Source organism: Schistocerca nitens, chromosome 2, assembly GCF_023898315.1.
Source record: "Schistocerca nitens isolate TAMUIC-IGC-003100 chromosome 2, iqSchNite1.1, whole genome shotgun sequence".
NCBI classification, from domain to species: Eukaryota; Metazoa; Arthropoda; class Insecta; order Orthoptera; family Acrididae; genus Schistocerca; species Schistocerca nitens.
This window is the reverse complement of record NC_064615.1, coordinates 291,460,249-291,477,207: the sequence shown is the minus strand read 5'-3', so window position 1 is coordinate 291,477,207 and position 16,959 is coordinate 291,460,249. Positions and strand designations below refer to the sequence as shown.

The following is a 16,959-nucleotide window of genomic DNA, read 5'->3' as shown; positions in this document are numbered from 1 at the left end:
AAAGACCTTGTGCCTTGATAAATAGAAAGACAATAAGGAATTGCCACTTGAAGCTAATGGTCACATGTTCTGTATCAGACGGTAGGAGAAGCAGTCGACCCTCAACAGTTCACTTGAAGTCCTCAGAAATCACAAAGACAGGCATCTCACAAAAATGGTTTAACCTGACACACAATCAAAATTGTTTTGAAAAAAAAGAGTTGAATTTTGGTTCATGGAAACCACATTATTTCCAGGAACTATCGCCTGAAGACTGTGATCAGCAATTGGAATATGGGGAGATGATGCTTGCTTGGTGTGAAGACTGTCCGATACTTTCAGTAATATCCTGTGTTCAGATGAAACCGCATTTCGTACTGGAGAGTTTTTTAACTGGAACAATTGTAATTACTGGGCAATAGTGGATGTTGAACAATGCCAACACTGTCCAAAGGTCACATTGTGGTGGGTGGGCGGGTGCATATATCATTCAGGACACAATGAATACAGAACAGTATCTAGTAGGTGTCTTTTAATTGAATCGTCTATTTCAGAAACCAGTCAAGCACCAAGTTTGTCTATTTTGGGAAAACACAAAAAACTGTCTCCCATCATACTTCATGTTTCGGTAGTGACTTCGGTGTTTTTTTCTGAAAGTAGTATATATTGCAAATCATTGTATCAAAGAAAAAATATTTTGGGTTATTTAATATTGTTGTCAACGGAATGAAAAAAAAAAATCTACTTAACCGGTTTCTGCAGTAAACGAGTAGAGCAAACATATTTTTATGATATAATTCTCCATATTTTTAGGATTTACAAATAAATTGGAAAAGGACAGAATTTTTAATGATATTGAGACTACATTACTAATACAAAGATGAAATAATCATCTACTTCAATCATCGCAGTAAGAGCTACTCAATCCTCATAAACAAATTCCACAGCACATTCTGCCTCTGTAGTAGGCCATTGTAAAATGCTGTCATAAAATGTTTCATACCTAGCCAGGTAAGGTCTTAGGGCATTTAGATCTCGCAGCTTCTGGATATTGATAGGAACCTAAAACAATAATGAAGGGATTAGGGCTCAGATCTAAACATGAATGGAGAACGTCCAAAAAATATATTATTTCAGACTGCACTATAATACTTTAGGTAAAGGTTTGAATGAAAGAAAATGGTTACACCTAACAGTAATTTTTGTACAAGTTGCCTAATATACACTCCTGGAAATTGAAATAAGAACACCGTGAATTCATTGTCCCAGGAAGGGGAAACTTTATTGACACATTCCTGGGATCAGATACATCACATGATCACACTGACAGAACCACAGGCACATAGACACAGGCAACAGAGCATGCACAATGTCGGCACTAGTACAGTGTATATCCACCTTTCGCAGCAATGCAGGCTGCTATTCTACCATGGAGACGATCGTAGAGATGCTGGATGTAGTCCTGTGGAACGGCTTGCCATGCCATTTCCACCTGGCACCTCAGTTGGACCAGCGTTCGTGCTGGACGTGCAGACCGCGTGAGACGACGCTTCATCCAGTCCCAAACATGCTCAATGGGGGACAGATCCGGAGATCTTGCTGGCCAGGGTAGTTGACTTACACCTTCTAGAGCACGTTGGGTGGCACGGGATACATGCGGACGTGCATTGTCCTGTTGGAACAGCAAGTTCCCTTGCCGGTCTAGGAATGGTAGAATGATGGGTTCGATGACGGTTTGGATGTACCGTGCACTATTCAGTGTCCCCTCGACGATCACCAGTGGTGTACGGCCAGTGTAGGAGATCGCTCCCCACACCATGATGCCGGGTGTTGGCCCTGTGTGCCTCGGTCGTATGCAGTCCTGATTGTGGCGCTCACCTGCACGGTGCCAAACATGCATACGACCATCATTGGCACCAAGGCAGAAGCGACTCTCATCGCTGAAGACGACACGTCTCCATTCGTCCCTCCATTCACGCCTGTCGGGACACCACTGGAGGCGGGCTGCACGATGTTGGGGCGTGAGCGGAAGACGGCCTAACGGTGTGCGGGACCGTAGCTCAGCTTCATGGAGACGGTTGCGAATGGTCCTCGCCGATACCCCAGGAGCAACAGTGTCCCTAATTTGCTGGGAAGTGGCGGTGCGGTCCCCTACGGCACTGCGTAGGATCCTACGGTCTTGGCGTGCATCCGTGCGTCGCTGCGGTCCGGTCCCAGGTCGACGGGCACGTGCACCTTCTGCCGACCACTGGCGACAACATCGATGTACTGTGGAGACCTCACGCCCCACGTGTTGAGCAATTCGGCGGTACGTCCACCCGGCCTCCCGCATGCCCACTATACGCCCTCGCTCGAAGTCCGTCAACTGCACATACGGTTCACGTCCACGCTGTCGCGGCATGCTACCAGTGTTAAAGACTGCGATGGAGCTCCGTATGCCACGGCAAACTGGCTGACACTGACGGCGGCGGTGCACAAATGCTGCGCAGCTAGCGCCATTCGACGGCCAACACCGCGGTTCCTGGTGTGTCCGCTGTGCCGTGCGTGTGATCATTGCTTGTACAGCCCTCTCGCAGTGTCCGGAGCAAGTATGGTGGGTCTGACACACCGGTGTCAATGTGTCCTTTTTTCCATTTCCAGGAGTGTATTATACTATTTATAAACTTACTTTTCCTGAAGGGTAGGCAAAATTGGTGGATAAGTCAGGAGCAGGCTCTGTTTTCAGCACTGTGAAAGTTGACTGAATGATTCCATCAATATGTGGCTTTACAGCCACTTTTCCAGATGTATTACTGTTGTAACAAAATTGTTTGTATGCGGATATCTTGAAATTCACCTTTTGGTTTTAGGAACACCTCTACCAGAAGATTTGTCTGAGTTTGTAAGCTTTTTCTATGCATGAGGCCACCACGTTTTGAAACTTCTGTTACCTTGGAAGGAAACTTCCTGTACAGTAAAACGATTTGTTTTATTTGCTTTCAGTATAAGCTCCATGTATTGCTCTGATGTATAAATTAGATCCACTTTCTTCATGATACACTTTATAGCCCCAAAGTCTCTGTTATATGGTGAATTCGAGTGACCACAAACAGGGAAGTTGTGAGTGATACTGTCATATCGCCCTTTGTCACAGAGGTTCATCAAAAACCTAACAATAGTGTGGTTCTTGTTCTGTCCTGATGGATCATCACTAAAAAGAGTCAGTCTCTTTACTCTACTGGATATTTCTATGTAATTCAATAAAAAACTGCAAACCTCATCTGGATACTTGTTACCATCACCCTCATGATAAAGGCAGATTTTGGACTTGTTACTTTTCAAATCATGGATACTAAAAACGTTAACCCATAACTGCCGCATGTAAAAAATTTCCTGAACAAGAATATTTGGGAGTGGCAAGTTTAGCTTATAATCAAAATACAAATTGGTGGTTTCTTCGTCATCCATTTTGAGATGCTTCTTTCATACTAACATAAAACTTCTTGGCCCTCTTGTGTACAACAAGCTCTGCAGTTGCCGTACGTTTAGCATTATCATTCAAGGATTTATCCGTCAATTTTGTGTTTAGGCTTTCACACTGACTGCATACATCAACGTGTGGGCAACCAAATGAGTACCCAAAGTTTTCATGAAAATAAGAATAGTAAAAATGGTACTTGACAGTATCTTTTATGTCAGGGTTGTCATTAATGAACATCTTACGAAGTTTTGTGACATTTAAACAAGCATCCAAATACTTTTTGTGTTGCCCACCATAATGGCTCTCTTTAACTTCAAATTTTTCAATATGATCGTGGATACATACACAAATGTTGCCAGGAAGAGCATTGCCCCTCCTGCTCTTGTCTTTAGGGGTAGTATTTTGAAGTAATAATTGGCAAATTCTCCCTAATCTGTTATGTGGTATACATAGATTTTCATAAAGACATTCTTGCAAACATGTTTCAGTACACCGCCAATCTTTACGTTATATCTGTAAGAGTGATTTCTTTTAAAACTGCCTTCAGTATGCCTACCATTTTCTTTGCCTGACCTTTTGTCTGGCCCTTGTTTTCCCCATCTATGCTTAACTTCATTAACCTCAATCAAAGTCTGAATATAGATATCCTGACAGTTTTTATTTTCAAGAGAATGAAAATATCTCCAAGTTTCATTAATGACGTCCAGGTTAATGATTAAATAACAATTTGCAATGCACTTACAAATGATACTGCTGGGCTTTTTTTTAATAGGTACTTCCTTGCCAGAGTAAGAAACATAACCTTCTCTCCTTTCACCCTTGCATTCATTCCGAATACGATTTTATTTGTACGAGTCATCGTTTACTACTCCTCGTTTCCTTTTGTGTTGAGGTTTGTCTTCTGAACCTGCAGACATCTCATTTTCATATAGTCATACTGTTATCAGAAACATATGAACACTGGAAAACAGCACAGACTTATTCGAAAAGCTCAAGTTAACTGATCAGTGATTACAATGAAAACATCTGAATATCGACTATTGTTGATTCAGAGTACCAACTGACAACAAAGGAGCATAAAGTGTCCCCACAGTTTACTGCAGAAACCAGACAAATGGAGTCGTTTGACTGGTTTCTGATGTAAACGTGAAATTAAACGTCATGCAAGACAACAATAGTTGGAGATATTTAACTGCTTTCTGCAATGAAATGTGCAATTACCCTCAAAGACAAATATGGTGACATTAACTCATTTTTCTGGTTTTGACACTTGACTGGTTCCTGAAATAAACCATTCAATTGTGCCTGCCTGTAACTTGACATGTCTTCTTTATGGTAAGTAGAAATTTGTCTTTTCCTACATTGTTGAACAGTACCTTGATATGCTTGGTAATGTATCCATGTGGGACAATTACAGCGATTTAATCTTTATGCTAGATGGGGCCTCATCTCACTTAGTGTAACCCGTCTGAGCTTAGCTTGACACCCTTTTTCCAGGACACTGGTTGGAATGTCACAGCCCCTTCGAATGGCCAGCAAGGAGTCCTGATTTAATACCCTGCAATTTCTTCCTCTGTGGGTGGGTGAAAGACAAAGCGTATTGCACAGAACCAAAAACTCTTTAGAATTGGAGAAGTGAATTCACCAAGATCCTTGAAATGTGCCACTGGATTGTCTGCAGAAGCCTGTCACAAACATTCACATCTGTTTACAGAAACTTATACATAATGAAGGAGCTTATGTTGCATTTTAGCACTGCATAAGAATTCTACCATTGTAAGGAACAAAAAAGTTTTTTTCCCATGAAAATTGGTAAAGTGTTAAAAAAGTTATAAACAATTTTTATTAGGGAGTTAATTCTCATCCACAAGGTATATGTAAATGATTTAGATATAAACAGCAGTAATAGGAAATTATACAAATCTGCAGTTGAAACCAATATCTTTTTATTTACAGAAAATACTGAAAAAAACTTTGAAAACATTAAGACTATCATAAAAAAATGTTATTGTACTTTGATGCTAACATATTGATGATAAAGCTGGAAAAAACTATGTAACAGACATATTCACTGCACAGCTAATCATCATGTTGAAATAAACAGACAAAAAAGAAAAAGAAAACAGGGAGCACAAAATTTATCAGCATATGGATACAAATAATGTGAAACTGAGTAACAGAAAACTGAACGAAACATTATCATAGTATGAATATTAAGGAACTATATGTCGTATGATAACCTCATTTAATTTAAGTGGATAGATAAAAATGATTTATACGATAACCTCAGTATCATATATTTTGCTGATGGTCAGTAAATTCTGAAATATGGGGAAACTGTGGAGCAAGTCTGAAATAATTTAGATTACAGGGACAGATTGTTAGATTAACGGAATTGGTAGACCAAAGATTATCGTGTAGGCAACTATTTAGGAACAGTAAAATATACCACTTGCATGTATATAAGAAAATGTAATTATTATAAATAAAAATTAAATACTACCAGTTCCTCCATCACCTATAACAAATCTATACACAGCTACTAGAAAAGACAAATAAATAATGTAAGTGCACAACAGCTAAATTAGCACTATTACGGAAAGGTCTAATCCAGTCCATCATTATAATGTATAATGCATTAACACTTTGTAGACCAAGACTGAGCATAGCCAGGGCCACAATTCTGTATTAAAAAGGAAGTACCTGAATATAAGTTGGGCTGAGTTTTTTCTCAACACGTGAGCCATCTACTGTTTGAAACTGGACTTATTACATATGAGAACATTGTACAGATATCTCACTACCTGCCCACTGGCTGGTGCTATCTTGTGTTGTGAATTTCTAGAATTATTTTGAAAGAAACATTAGCAAGCAAACGTAACAGTTGCTGTCACAAATGGCTGAGCCAATATGATCGTACTGACATAGTTTTGTGCATGTACTCATTTGGTTACACAGTTTGCTGTAATTTCTGCTACAAATACATCATGTCTTTGAGTGCGCAAGAAGAAAATTTGGAAGCTCAAGAGGAAGAGTTTTCTTTTTCAAGGACAAGTATACTTCCCGTCCTCATTATTTTTAAATCTGTAACCTACGAAAGACTTAAACTAAAGATGAAAAATAAATCTTGCAGCTTGATTCTTTTTTTAGTATCTATTACTCTTACAGATACATCAGTTACATACATAGCAGCTAACATTTTAAATAACAACATAAACTGTCTGTTTCTTAGGCCTGATATTCTTCTATCTGGCTGGTCTCAACAGTATTAACCATATCCACAAAAAATAGCGTTTTGCAGAAACCGTTTCAAATCCAGCAGGAAGGTTTACTTAGTCAAGCACTGCTTCTATACACTATTTCTATACAATAACAGAGTATCTATCAAAACAAAACTGCATCACCAATTATGATTGTATTTGTAAAGTGTATAGAGTAAAAAAATTTGTTTGTGAAAAATGACGCATATAAAAATTTCAGAAAATGTGTATAGTAATTAACGAACGGTACAATACCTTTTTCACATTTTGCAGTCCTAGATTCACAGAACCAATCAATAAATAAATTACAGTTGATAGGTGTAAGTTTCATGACAAGATACAGAGACAAGAGAGACAGAGAGACAGAGAGAGAGAGAGAGAGTCTCCATTGCATAAAAGCAGTACAACCAACTCAATTTATTTATCAGTTTCTGAGAAACAATCTTCATATGAAGCAATACTTACTGAAAAAGTTCAAGTGTATCGATACACTTCAGAATCTTGTCATATGACTCTTCAACTTCTGCTTGGAAAATGGTAGATTGATCTAGGTATTTAATTGCCTGAAAATATACAAAATTTACAGCTTGTCATCATTCAGCCTTTATATCACATACATGTAATGACTAAAACAGCTACATACTTCTAAAGAGGTGCATCAGTAATAAGTACTTTCAAATCAATCATCTGCAGCACTGAGGAAATTATGATGATAAGGATATAACTGAAGCAACAACTCATTTAGTTTTTCGATGAAGTGGTGCTGCAACCAGATTCAATTCATTTCACAATAATATTTTGTAAGAATCTGGCTGGTTTCTGTAGATGAAAACATTTACACAATCTTGAGCCAATGAGACTAAAATATAGAGCTTCAACTTCACTCTGAAATAGACCGGCAATATCCAAAATATAAAGTCATATTTGCCAAATTACAGAATTGCAGGATGAACACAACGAGAATCCTCTCCATAATGCTTTTAAAAAAACACACCAAGCACTCCACAATCTAAAATCATGCACTTGAATTTGTTCACAATGCTGTTTTACTCAATCTTAATTCTCAGATTTTTGTTTGGTCAGAATAATTTTAAAAAGTATGTAACACTCTGCAGTGTTTACAACATGTTTCACAAACAGCACAATTATTTTGTGTTGTGTTTCAACTGAGGATAATTTCTAGTCTCCTTAGCTAGTCAGCCTGAAAGTCAGTCTCTTTTCTCATGAACAACATTACTGTCTATGATATTTCCTTTCTGATGTAACAAATGACTTTTCAAAACTAATGTGATAGAGTTTCTGAGTCTATGATATCTTAAAAATAAAGGTTACAACATTTGTGCACAAAATTTAAAACAAGCCACATCATCTGCGTACTCAATCTTCTTGAAGTAAACAGCTGGTATGCCATGGACATACAAATTTAACAGAATGAGAGCCTCTCTCCATTCAGTATTTTCTATGTAGAAAAACTTCATAGTGATAAATATAGGGATTAAAAAAGAAGATAAATAGATGTGGAGCAGAGTGTTAAATCACTGCAACATACAAGTTAAAAGAGAGATAATTTACATAAAAAGATTTGGAAGCATCGGAGCAGTAACACTCAACATTCAGATTCCAAAACATAATGTGTTGCTGGAAGTCAATATGTGAAAGATTGAGCAATAACTACAAAAAACACATTAGGAATATTGCAACTTGGTCCACGTAGTAATTTCTTTCTAAAGCATTGTGCTTACCATAAGATATAAGCATAAGTATATGAAGACATACACAATTTGTAAACAGTTACATAGTCTTAAGGGCCTCTCTGATTATGATGTGACACAATCATAATTCATACATGAATTAGCCCAAATACGGAGACAAAAATCAAGAACAAAACACAGATGCACAGCTCCTGACTGGTGTTAAAAAACTGCCCTACTGTCATATAACAGTTCGTAATATTAAGAAGACAAATGAAATTAACACCTATCCATACACAATTAGATGAATAAGAATGACTAAGAATGTCAAATCAAAATGAAGACACAAATCTGTCACAAAAATAAATTACAAATCCAGTTATCAGGAAAATTCATAATGGTTGGATCCCAATGGGTATAAGGATGTCATGTAAGACTAATAGGTTACTCACTCTATGGACAAAGTATAACTACAGATGATCTGAATTTTCACAGTTGTTCCTGTATAGGAAAGTACTTCATAAAGTAGTATCTAAGGCAACAGAACTAACAAATAAAGCCAACCTAAATGATCCAAATAAAAAATATAAAGCCATTTTTCATACTGTAAGAAAAACTTTACAAACTGATGTCTACATCTAGGAGGTCTGCTTAAAAAGTTCCAGAACATTTGTAATTTCGCACCAATCATGTGTTGGAGCAAAATGCCGTTGGCATCCATACACACACCTGTATTTAATGTTTAACTTCCAGAAGTTTCATTTTTGTATGTCTGTTAGTTATTGTTCAGTGTTGTACTGAGACGAACACTGTGACACACAGTTTGCAAATTTCGAGATGGCAGGGTTAGCTGAGCAATGCATCTGCATTACATTTTGCATGAAACTCAAGAAAACCTTTACAGAGATACACCCAATGCTGCAGGAAGCTTACAGTAACGAGTACTTAAGCCATACTCGGTGTTACAAATGGTTCACACAGTTCAAAAATGGCCAGCTGAAGATGACCTTCATTCAGGACGTCCTTCAACATCTACTGAAGATGCTTATGTCAGGAACATCAATGAAACTGTGCATGCCAATCAAAGACTGACTGTCTGAGAGATGGCAGAAGAATGTAACATTTCACTTGGATCATGTCATGAAATACTGACACAGCATCTTGGAATGCATCATGTCGCTGCTACGTTCGTTCCGTAGCTCATGAGTCGAGACCAGAAAGACCTTCACCTCGCACTATGTGAAGAGCTTTTGGATCGAACATATGAGAATGAGATGTTCCTTAAGAGAATTATAACTGGTGATAAGACAGTAATGATGTTGAGGCCAAGAGTCAATCTTCACAATGGGTTGAGAAACGTACTCCAAGACCAAAAAAGATTGTCAGGTCATGTCAAATGTCAAAGCCAAGTTGATAGTTTTCTTTGACTTTGAAGGATTAGTTCATCACGAATTTCTGCCACAGGGAGAAACTGTTAATCAATGGTACTATCAGGACATGTTGCAACACCTGCGAAAAAATGTGAGAAGGAAATCGTCTGAAATGTGCTGAGACAATTCATGGCTCTTGTATAATGATAGTGCACTCGCACATTCGTCCCTGTTGGCGCACAACTATTACACAGAAAACGAAATCACTGTGATGCCCCCTCCTCCGTACTCTACAGACCAGGCCTCTGCAGACATTTTTTTACTTCCAAAGTTGAAGACTCCATTGAAAGGACGAAGATGTGCAACAATAGATGAGATAAAAGAAAATTCACAGACAGCACTTTGCGCGATCCAGCAAAAGGTGTACCAAGACTGCTTCCAGAAGCAGAAACAGCATTGGGAGTGGTGTATCAATTGTGGAGGAGAATATTTCAAAGAAGACCATGCACAATACAGAAATGGTAAGCACAGAAAAATTTTGTGGACAAAGTTCCAGAATTTTTAAACAGATGTAGTACATCTACAACACATTCCCCAGGCCACAGTATGGTGCACAACAGAGGATACCTCATTTCCTTTCCTGTTCCACTCACAAACAGAGCAAAGGAAAAACATCTATCTATACTCCTCTGCACGAACCCTAATTTATCTTATCTTCATAGAACTTAAGCGAAATGTTGGTGGCAACAGAATTGTTCTGCAATCAGTTTCAAATGCTGGTTCTTTAAATTGTCTCAGTAGTGTTTCATGGAAAGAACATCGTCTTACCACAAGGATTCCCATTTCAGTACATGAAGCAGTTCCTTAATATTCATGTGTTGATTGAACCTACCGTTGACATATCTAGCAATTGCTTCAAAGTATTCCTTTAATTTAGTCTGGTGGGGATCCCAAACACTCAACCACTACTCAAGCATTGGTTGCATTAGTGTGTTATATGCAGGTTGCTCTAGTGTTTTATATGCAATCTCCTTTAAAGGTGAACTACAATTTCCCATCTTCTCTACTGCATCTTTATATGAAAAGGATAGTTGCTACTCACCATATAGCGGAGATGCTGAGTCGCAGATAGGCACAACAAAAAGAACATATGACTGCAGTCTCAGGCAACTGTAGCCACACTGTGAGCAGCAGCACCAGTTGCCTGAGACAGCAGTCATGTATGAGAGTCGTGTTTATATGAGTATGAGTGTTAGTCTGAGTGTGTGTGTGTGTGTGTGCATGTATGTCGTCTATTTCTGACATAGGCCTTACTGACCAAAAGCTTCATTTGTGACAGTCTTTCTGTTGTGCCAACCTGCAACTCTGCATCTCCACTGTATGGTGAGTGGCAACTTTCCTTTTCATAATATTGTTACATTCCATCCTGGATTTTTCTTTGCTTGCATCTTTAAATGCTCATTCCATTTCGTATTGCTATACCACATTATACCTAGATATTTAGTCGACACGAGTGTGTCAAGCAGCACAGAACTAATGCTATATTCAAACATTACAGGTTTGTTTTTCCTATTCATTTGCATAAACTTATATTTTTCTACATTTAGAGTAAGACACCTTTCATCAGACCAACCAGAAATTTTGTCTATGTCACTTTGTATCCCTCTACAGTCACGCAATGATGACATCTTCCCACAAAACAACAGTGGCATTAGCAAACAGCCCACAGATTGCATCTCACCCTGTCCAGAGAATAAGAGCACTCCTGTCTCATTCCCCTGGTACACTCCTGATGATCCCTTGTCTCTGATGAACACTTGCCACGGAGGAGAACATACTAGGATCTATTATTTAAGAAGTCTTTGTGCCACTCACATATCTGGGAATCGATTCTGTATGTTTGGACGCTCATTAACAATCTACAATGGGGCACTGTGGTGTCAAATACTTTACAGAAATCTAGAAATATAGAATCTACCTGTTGTCTTTCACCCATAGTTCACTGGATACCATGTGAGGAAAGGGCAAGCTGAGTTTCAGACAAGCAACACTTTCCCAATTCGTGCTGATTCATGGGCAGAAACTTTTTCTTTTCACGGAAATTTATTATATTCAGACTCAGAATATGTTCAGGAATTCTGCAGCAAACCAATGTTAAGGGTATTGGTCCTTAATTTTGCAGATCCATTCTTTTACCCATCTTATGAGGGTCATTTAAAACATCCTGCACACAGTGCACAAGTCACCGTTATGGTGGCACGATCAAGCTGAAATTCATGTCAGTTGTAAGCAAGATTTTAGGTGTGATTGTCATATATTTGTTTGTTAATTCATGTCTCTGTGTAGTGAGTAATTCAGATTTAAAATAGATGCTGAAACAAAGTTAGGTCATCTTACACTTGTTGACCAGCATTCCTACATCAAAATTTAATCTCTAGGTTGAAACAACCCAACAGAAGTTTACAACACTATGAGAGAAGTGTGTGGCAATAGTGTAGTGGATTGTAGCACAGTGTCATAGTCGTCTGCTCATTCTGTGAAGGCAAGGCAAGGAATGAGAAGAACCAAAGAAGCGGAAGGGCATTAACTACAATAGACTACATCTTTCAGGTTATTGTTAATCAAAAGGAATGAGAAGAACCCAAGAAGTGGAAGGCCATTACCTACAATAGACTACACCTTCCAGGTTTTGTTAGTGAAATTTTGAGAGAGGATCGACAAAAACAACATGTGAGGAAATCGCATATAAGATCAGAATGTCTGTCACTTCAGTTTACAGAATCGTAACTGAAATGTTAAAGATCAGAAAAATTGCTGCCAGACTGGTTCTGCACGCTCTGAGTGAGGAGCAAAAACATGCAGGACTGTATATTGCCCCATCAGTGAGAAATAATGGACAAATATGGATGGGAAAACTTCCTCACCCACCATAAAGCACTGATATGAGCCCACCAGACTTTCATTTGTTTCCCAAACTGAAGGAACAGGAAAACGTTTTGATACAACTGATGGAGCTTCCAGTGAGGTGGCCTGAGTAATCAGACAGCTCACCAATGAAGGTGCCCTATCTGGAATACAGGAGTTGGCGAAACATTGGGAAGCTGTTATAAGCAAGAATGAGGATTATTTGGAGGCTTGTAAAGGTATTTTGCAAAATAAATTACTTTTTTCAATTCCATCTTACCTGTACAGTGTGGAGAACTTCTGAAATGACCCTGGTATATAAAGGAGTCACTTGCACTTTTTTCCTGTCTCTTAAGACTTTGTGCTGAGTGAGAGATTCACGATAAATGCAAGATAACTTAGGGGCCAATGCCATAGAGTACACTCTGCAAAACCAAACTGGGACTGGTGATTTATTTGTTTTCAACTCTTTCAGTTGCTTCTCTATCCCAAAGATGTCTATTAATATGTCCTTCACATGAAAGTCTGTGTGATGATCAAATGACAGTATGCTGTACAATCCTTCTGCGTGAATGATTTCTTATACGCAAAATATAAAACTCCAGTTTTCCTTTTCTATTGCCCCATCACACTGACCAATCAGTGAATGGATACAAACATTAGACACACTTACCAATTTTACGTACACCCAGAATTTTCTCAGAATATCAGCAAGATCTTTTCCTTACGTATGAGAGTGGCAGTTGTGCACACTGCACATTGATCTTTTTACAGGTGAATCAATTCTATTAACTTTTGGCTATTGTCAACAGCGTGTTATCTTTTAACCAGAGAATACAACTGTTTCTGCTTTCACATTTTCCAAATATTGTTATTTATCCACGGTGGATCTTTTCTGTCCTTGATACACTTACTGGGCACAAACTTCTCCTGAGTGCGATATACAGTCAGTATAAACTCTGCCCACAATTCCTCTACGTCCAACATATTGAAACTAAATGATGTTCATTCATTGTCTAAGTTGGATTCTAACAACTGCTTATGTACTCTTTCTACCAAAAATACTCTGTTAGCCTTCTTGACTCATGTATTAACTTTAGTAACTACTGTCACTTAAATGACATCATGATCACTAATCTATCTCTATGCTGACACTGCCGATGAGCTCAGGTCTGTCTGTAGGTACAAGACCTAAAACATTTCCATTGCTTATGGTCCATCAAGACAGTTCTCAGAAAACATGTTTAGGACTACTTCACACAACTGCCTGTCCATAGCACCTGCAATACTTCACACAACTGCCTGTCCATAGCACCTGCAATGAATCCATAGAGGTCCCAGTACAACACTGCATGATTGGAGTATTTCTGTGCTACTGGTGTAGCATGTCAGGCAAAGGTCCCGAGTTCGAGTCTCAGCCCGGCACACAGCTTTAATCTGCCAGGAAGTTTTATTCTTTGAATGTTTTTAAAACCGCCACGAAGGAATCATGTACCCAGTAAAAACATCTAATAATTAAGTTGAGTTCACCTAGACCTGTTACTCACGTCCAGATAACTTCATGCCAATGGCCTTGCCACAGTGGTAACACCAGTTCCTGTCAGATCATCGAAGTTAAGTGCTGTTTGGCTGGGCTGGCACTTGGATGGCTGACCATCTGGTTTGTCGAATGCTCTTGGCAAGTGGGGTGCACTCAGCCCTTGTGAGACAAACTGAGGAGCTACTTGATTGAGAAGTAGCGACTCTGGTCTCAGAAACTGACATACAGCCAGGAGAGCAGTGTGCTGAACACATGCCCCTCCATATCTGCATCCAGTGACACCTGTGACCTGAGGATGACATGGCAGCCGGTCAGTACCGTTGGGCCTTCATGGCCTGTTTGAGAGGAGTTTAGTTTAGTTCAGATAACTTCACACACAGTCTCAGTTTCAACCATGACAGATATATTATTTTTGTACACTGCAATGAACACTCCTCCTCCTGCAGCACCTTATCTGTGTTTTCAATATACGTTCCATGCCTTGCTAAGTATTTCGGAGCTTTCTACTTTGTGTTTCAGCCAGCTCTAGGCTCTCAGAATAATTTGAGCATGACTACTTTCCTGGATAGTAGTAAATCAGCAACTTCATTAAATACTAAGACAACTGATAGTTAATATTTTGACAGTCAAACTGTTTTTACTTTCTATATGGTCTAATTTCCCTCTCTGTGTGTCAACTGCCGAATGTTCATCAGAGGACCTCAAACTACCGCCTAACCTAAAAAGAAACCATGTGCACTCCACAAGTACTCTGCTACCTGAGTAACTGCTGCCTTTGTGTAGTGAACCCCTGACCTATCAAGGTGAGGTCTACAATTGTCCATCCCATAATGCAGGTCCACAGATCTGCAGCCGAGATCGGTGCAGAATCTACGGAGCCTTTGGTTGAGACCTTCTCCTCAGCTCCAAACCAAATGACCCCCGTCAACTCTGGGTAAATTGGTGTAAACTGTGCACTCGGCTTGCACCCTGCCAGTGAAGTCAGCTGTATTCACCATTTCCACCAGTCACTCATACAAAGTGAGGATGGCCTCAGTGTCCAAGCGACAAATCCCATTTGTGCTGTTGTTAGCCACAACTTGAAAACTACTGCACCCCGCATCCTCGACAGCAGCATAAAGGCCCTGGTCCACATTTCAGATGCATTCCCCTGTCTCCATGCACCTTCTCAGACCCTGCTGAAGAAGCAGTCACCTGTCCACTCACAGGGTGAATGGGTGAGGTCAGACTGCCAACTCCTATATCGACTCACAGTTTCATGCAACACAACTGTGTCACAGCCCACCACTCACCCTGCAGCATCAAACAAGAAACATCAGATGTGCTGTTTGAAACTTTTCCAATGTAATAATGGCTTCAGCAGTTCTCAAGCATTGCATTCGATGATGCTGTGAAAGCTGCACGATATTTTAATAAGATAGCTGCTTATCATCTTCAGGTGCTGACTGACATGTTGCTGCGGTGACTCACCATTTGCTGGCTCCCTAGAAAAGTGCAGGAACAAGGGGTGGAACTATAACATCATCGTAGACAAATTGTATGGGTTGACGATGTACAATGGGGGAACCAAGGGGTGGAACTATAACATCATCATAGCCAAATTTTGCCGACGATGCCTTAGTACCGCCAATGTTGGTTCCCATGCCTTGCTAAGTTGAAATTCTGTGTCTTTATTAATCATGTCGTTACTTACACATACTTTGACTGCATCTGTAATGGTGGATTCCCAGTACGTGGAGGCAGACGGAAGGATCTTCGTCTCTCCTTAGTTCACACAATGTCTGGTATCAAGACAGTGTTTAGCAACAGCAGACTTTTTTGGCTAGCCATTCCTAGTGTGATGTATATGTTCAGTATATCTATGTTTAACTGTGCGACATGTCTGACGAATGTAGGATATCCCGCACTGGCTCAGAATTTTATACATCCATCTTCTCCTTATAACTAGGTTGTTTTTCACAGAACCTAGCAACATTTTTACTTGCATTATCAGAAAAAAAGACACATTTTATTTGATGTTTCTTGAACAGCCTGTTTATCTTAATTACCAAGCAAAACATCTGGCTTCCCTCTTTGAGTCCCTTGGTACAAAAATGCGAACATAATTTTTGAAACTCAGAAGATTTTACACAGCGACTGAAGAGTTTGTGTCTTGAACCAGCTGAAGTATTTGTGAGTTTCAGTGTGGTCTCTTTCTTCACATGAGTATGTCTGATGGATTCACTACAACTTTTAGAAGCTAATCTGGAGGGTAAAATCTTACATTTATTCAAACATGTGCTTATCTTGACTTACTTTTCATTTAATGAATAATATTTTCAGTAATCTGATGGGATTTCTATAGGTAGCCCTTTGTCTCCCAAAGTAGCATATCTTTTTATGGAATACTTCGAAGAAAAAGCACTTCAGTCAGTGGTTTTGAAACCTTAATGTTTCTGGAGCAAAGTGAATCACGCATTTGTAGTATTGATACATGGGGCAGCAACACTTCCTGCTTTTCTGGAACACCATAAATCCTTCCATCCAAACATCTGCTTCAACATGGAAGTGAAGAAAATGGGGATCTCATATTCTTAGATGTCTTGGTCCGCAGAAAAGAAACCGGTTCATTGGGTCCCAATGTGTTTCATAAACCAGCTTACACTGACCTATATCTACTCGTACAGGCTATGAACTATGAGCTGCTGTCATCCGTCCCAATGCAGTAGTGTATTACGGACTCTTGTTCATGCAGCTAGAGTTATCTCATATGCAG

At 39.3% G+C, this 16,959-nt stretch overlaps 1 protein-coding gene across 1 annotated transcript in view; it reads right to left on the bottom strand.

Moving 5' to 3' along the window:
• Nucleotides 1-16,959, bottom strand: part of LOC126234993 (dynein beta chain, ciliary-like) — a 732,993-nt gene that overhangs the window by 631,022 nt on the left and 85,012 nt on the right. The window contains exon 8 of the mRNA XM_049943730.1: nucleotides 7,165-7,262. Coding sequence (XP_049799687.1) covers nucleotides 7,165-7,262 — 98 coding nt within the window. The remainder of the gene's footprint in view (nucleotides 1-7,164; nucleotides 7,263-16,959) is intronic.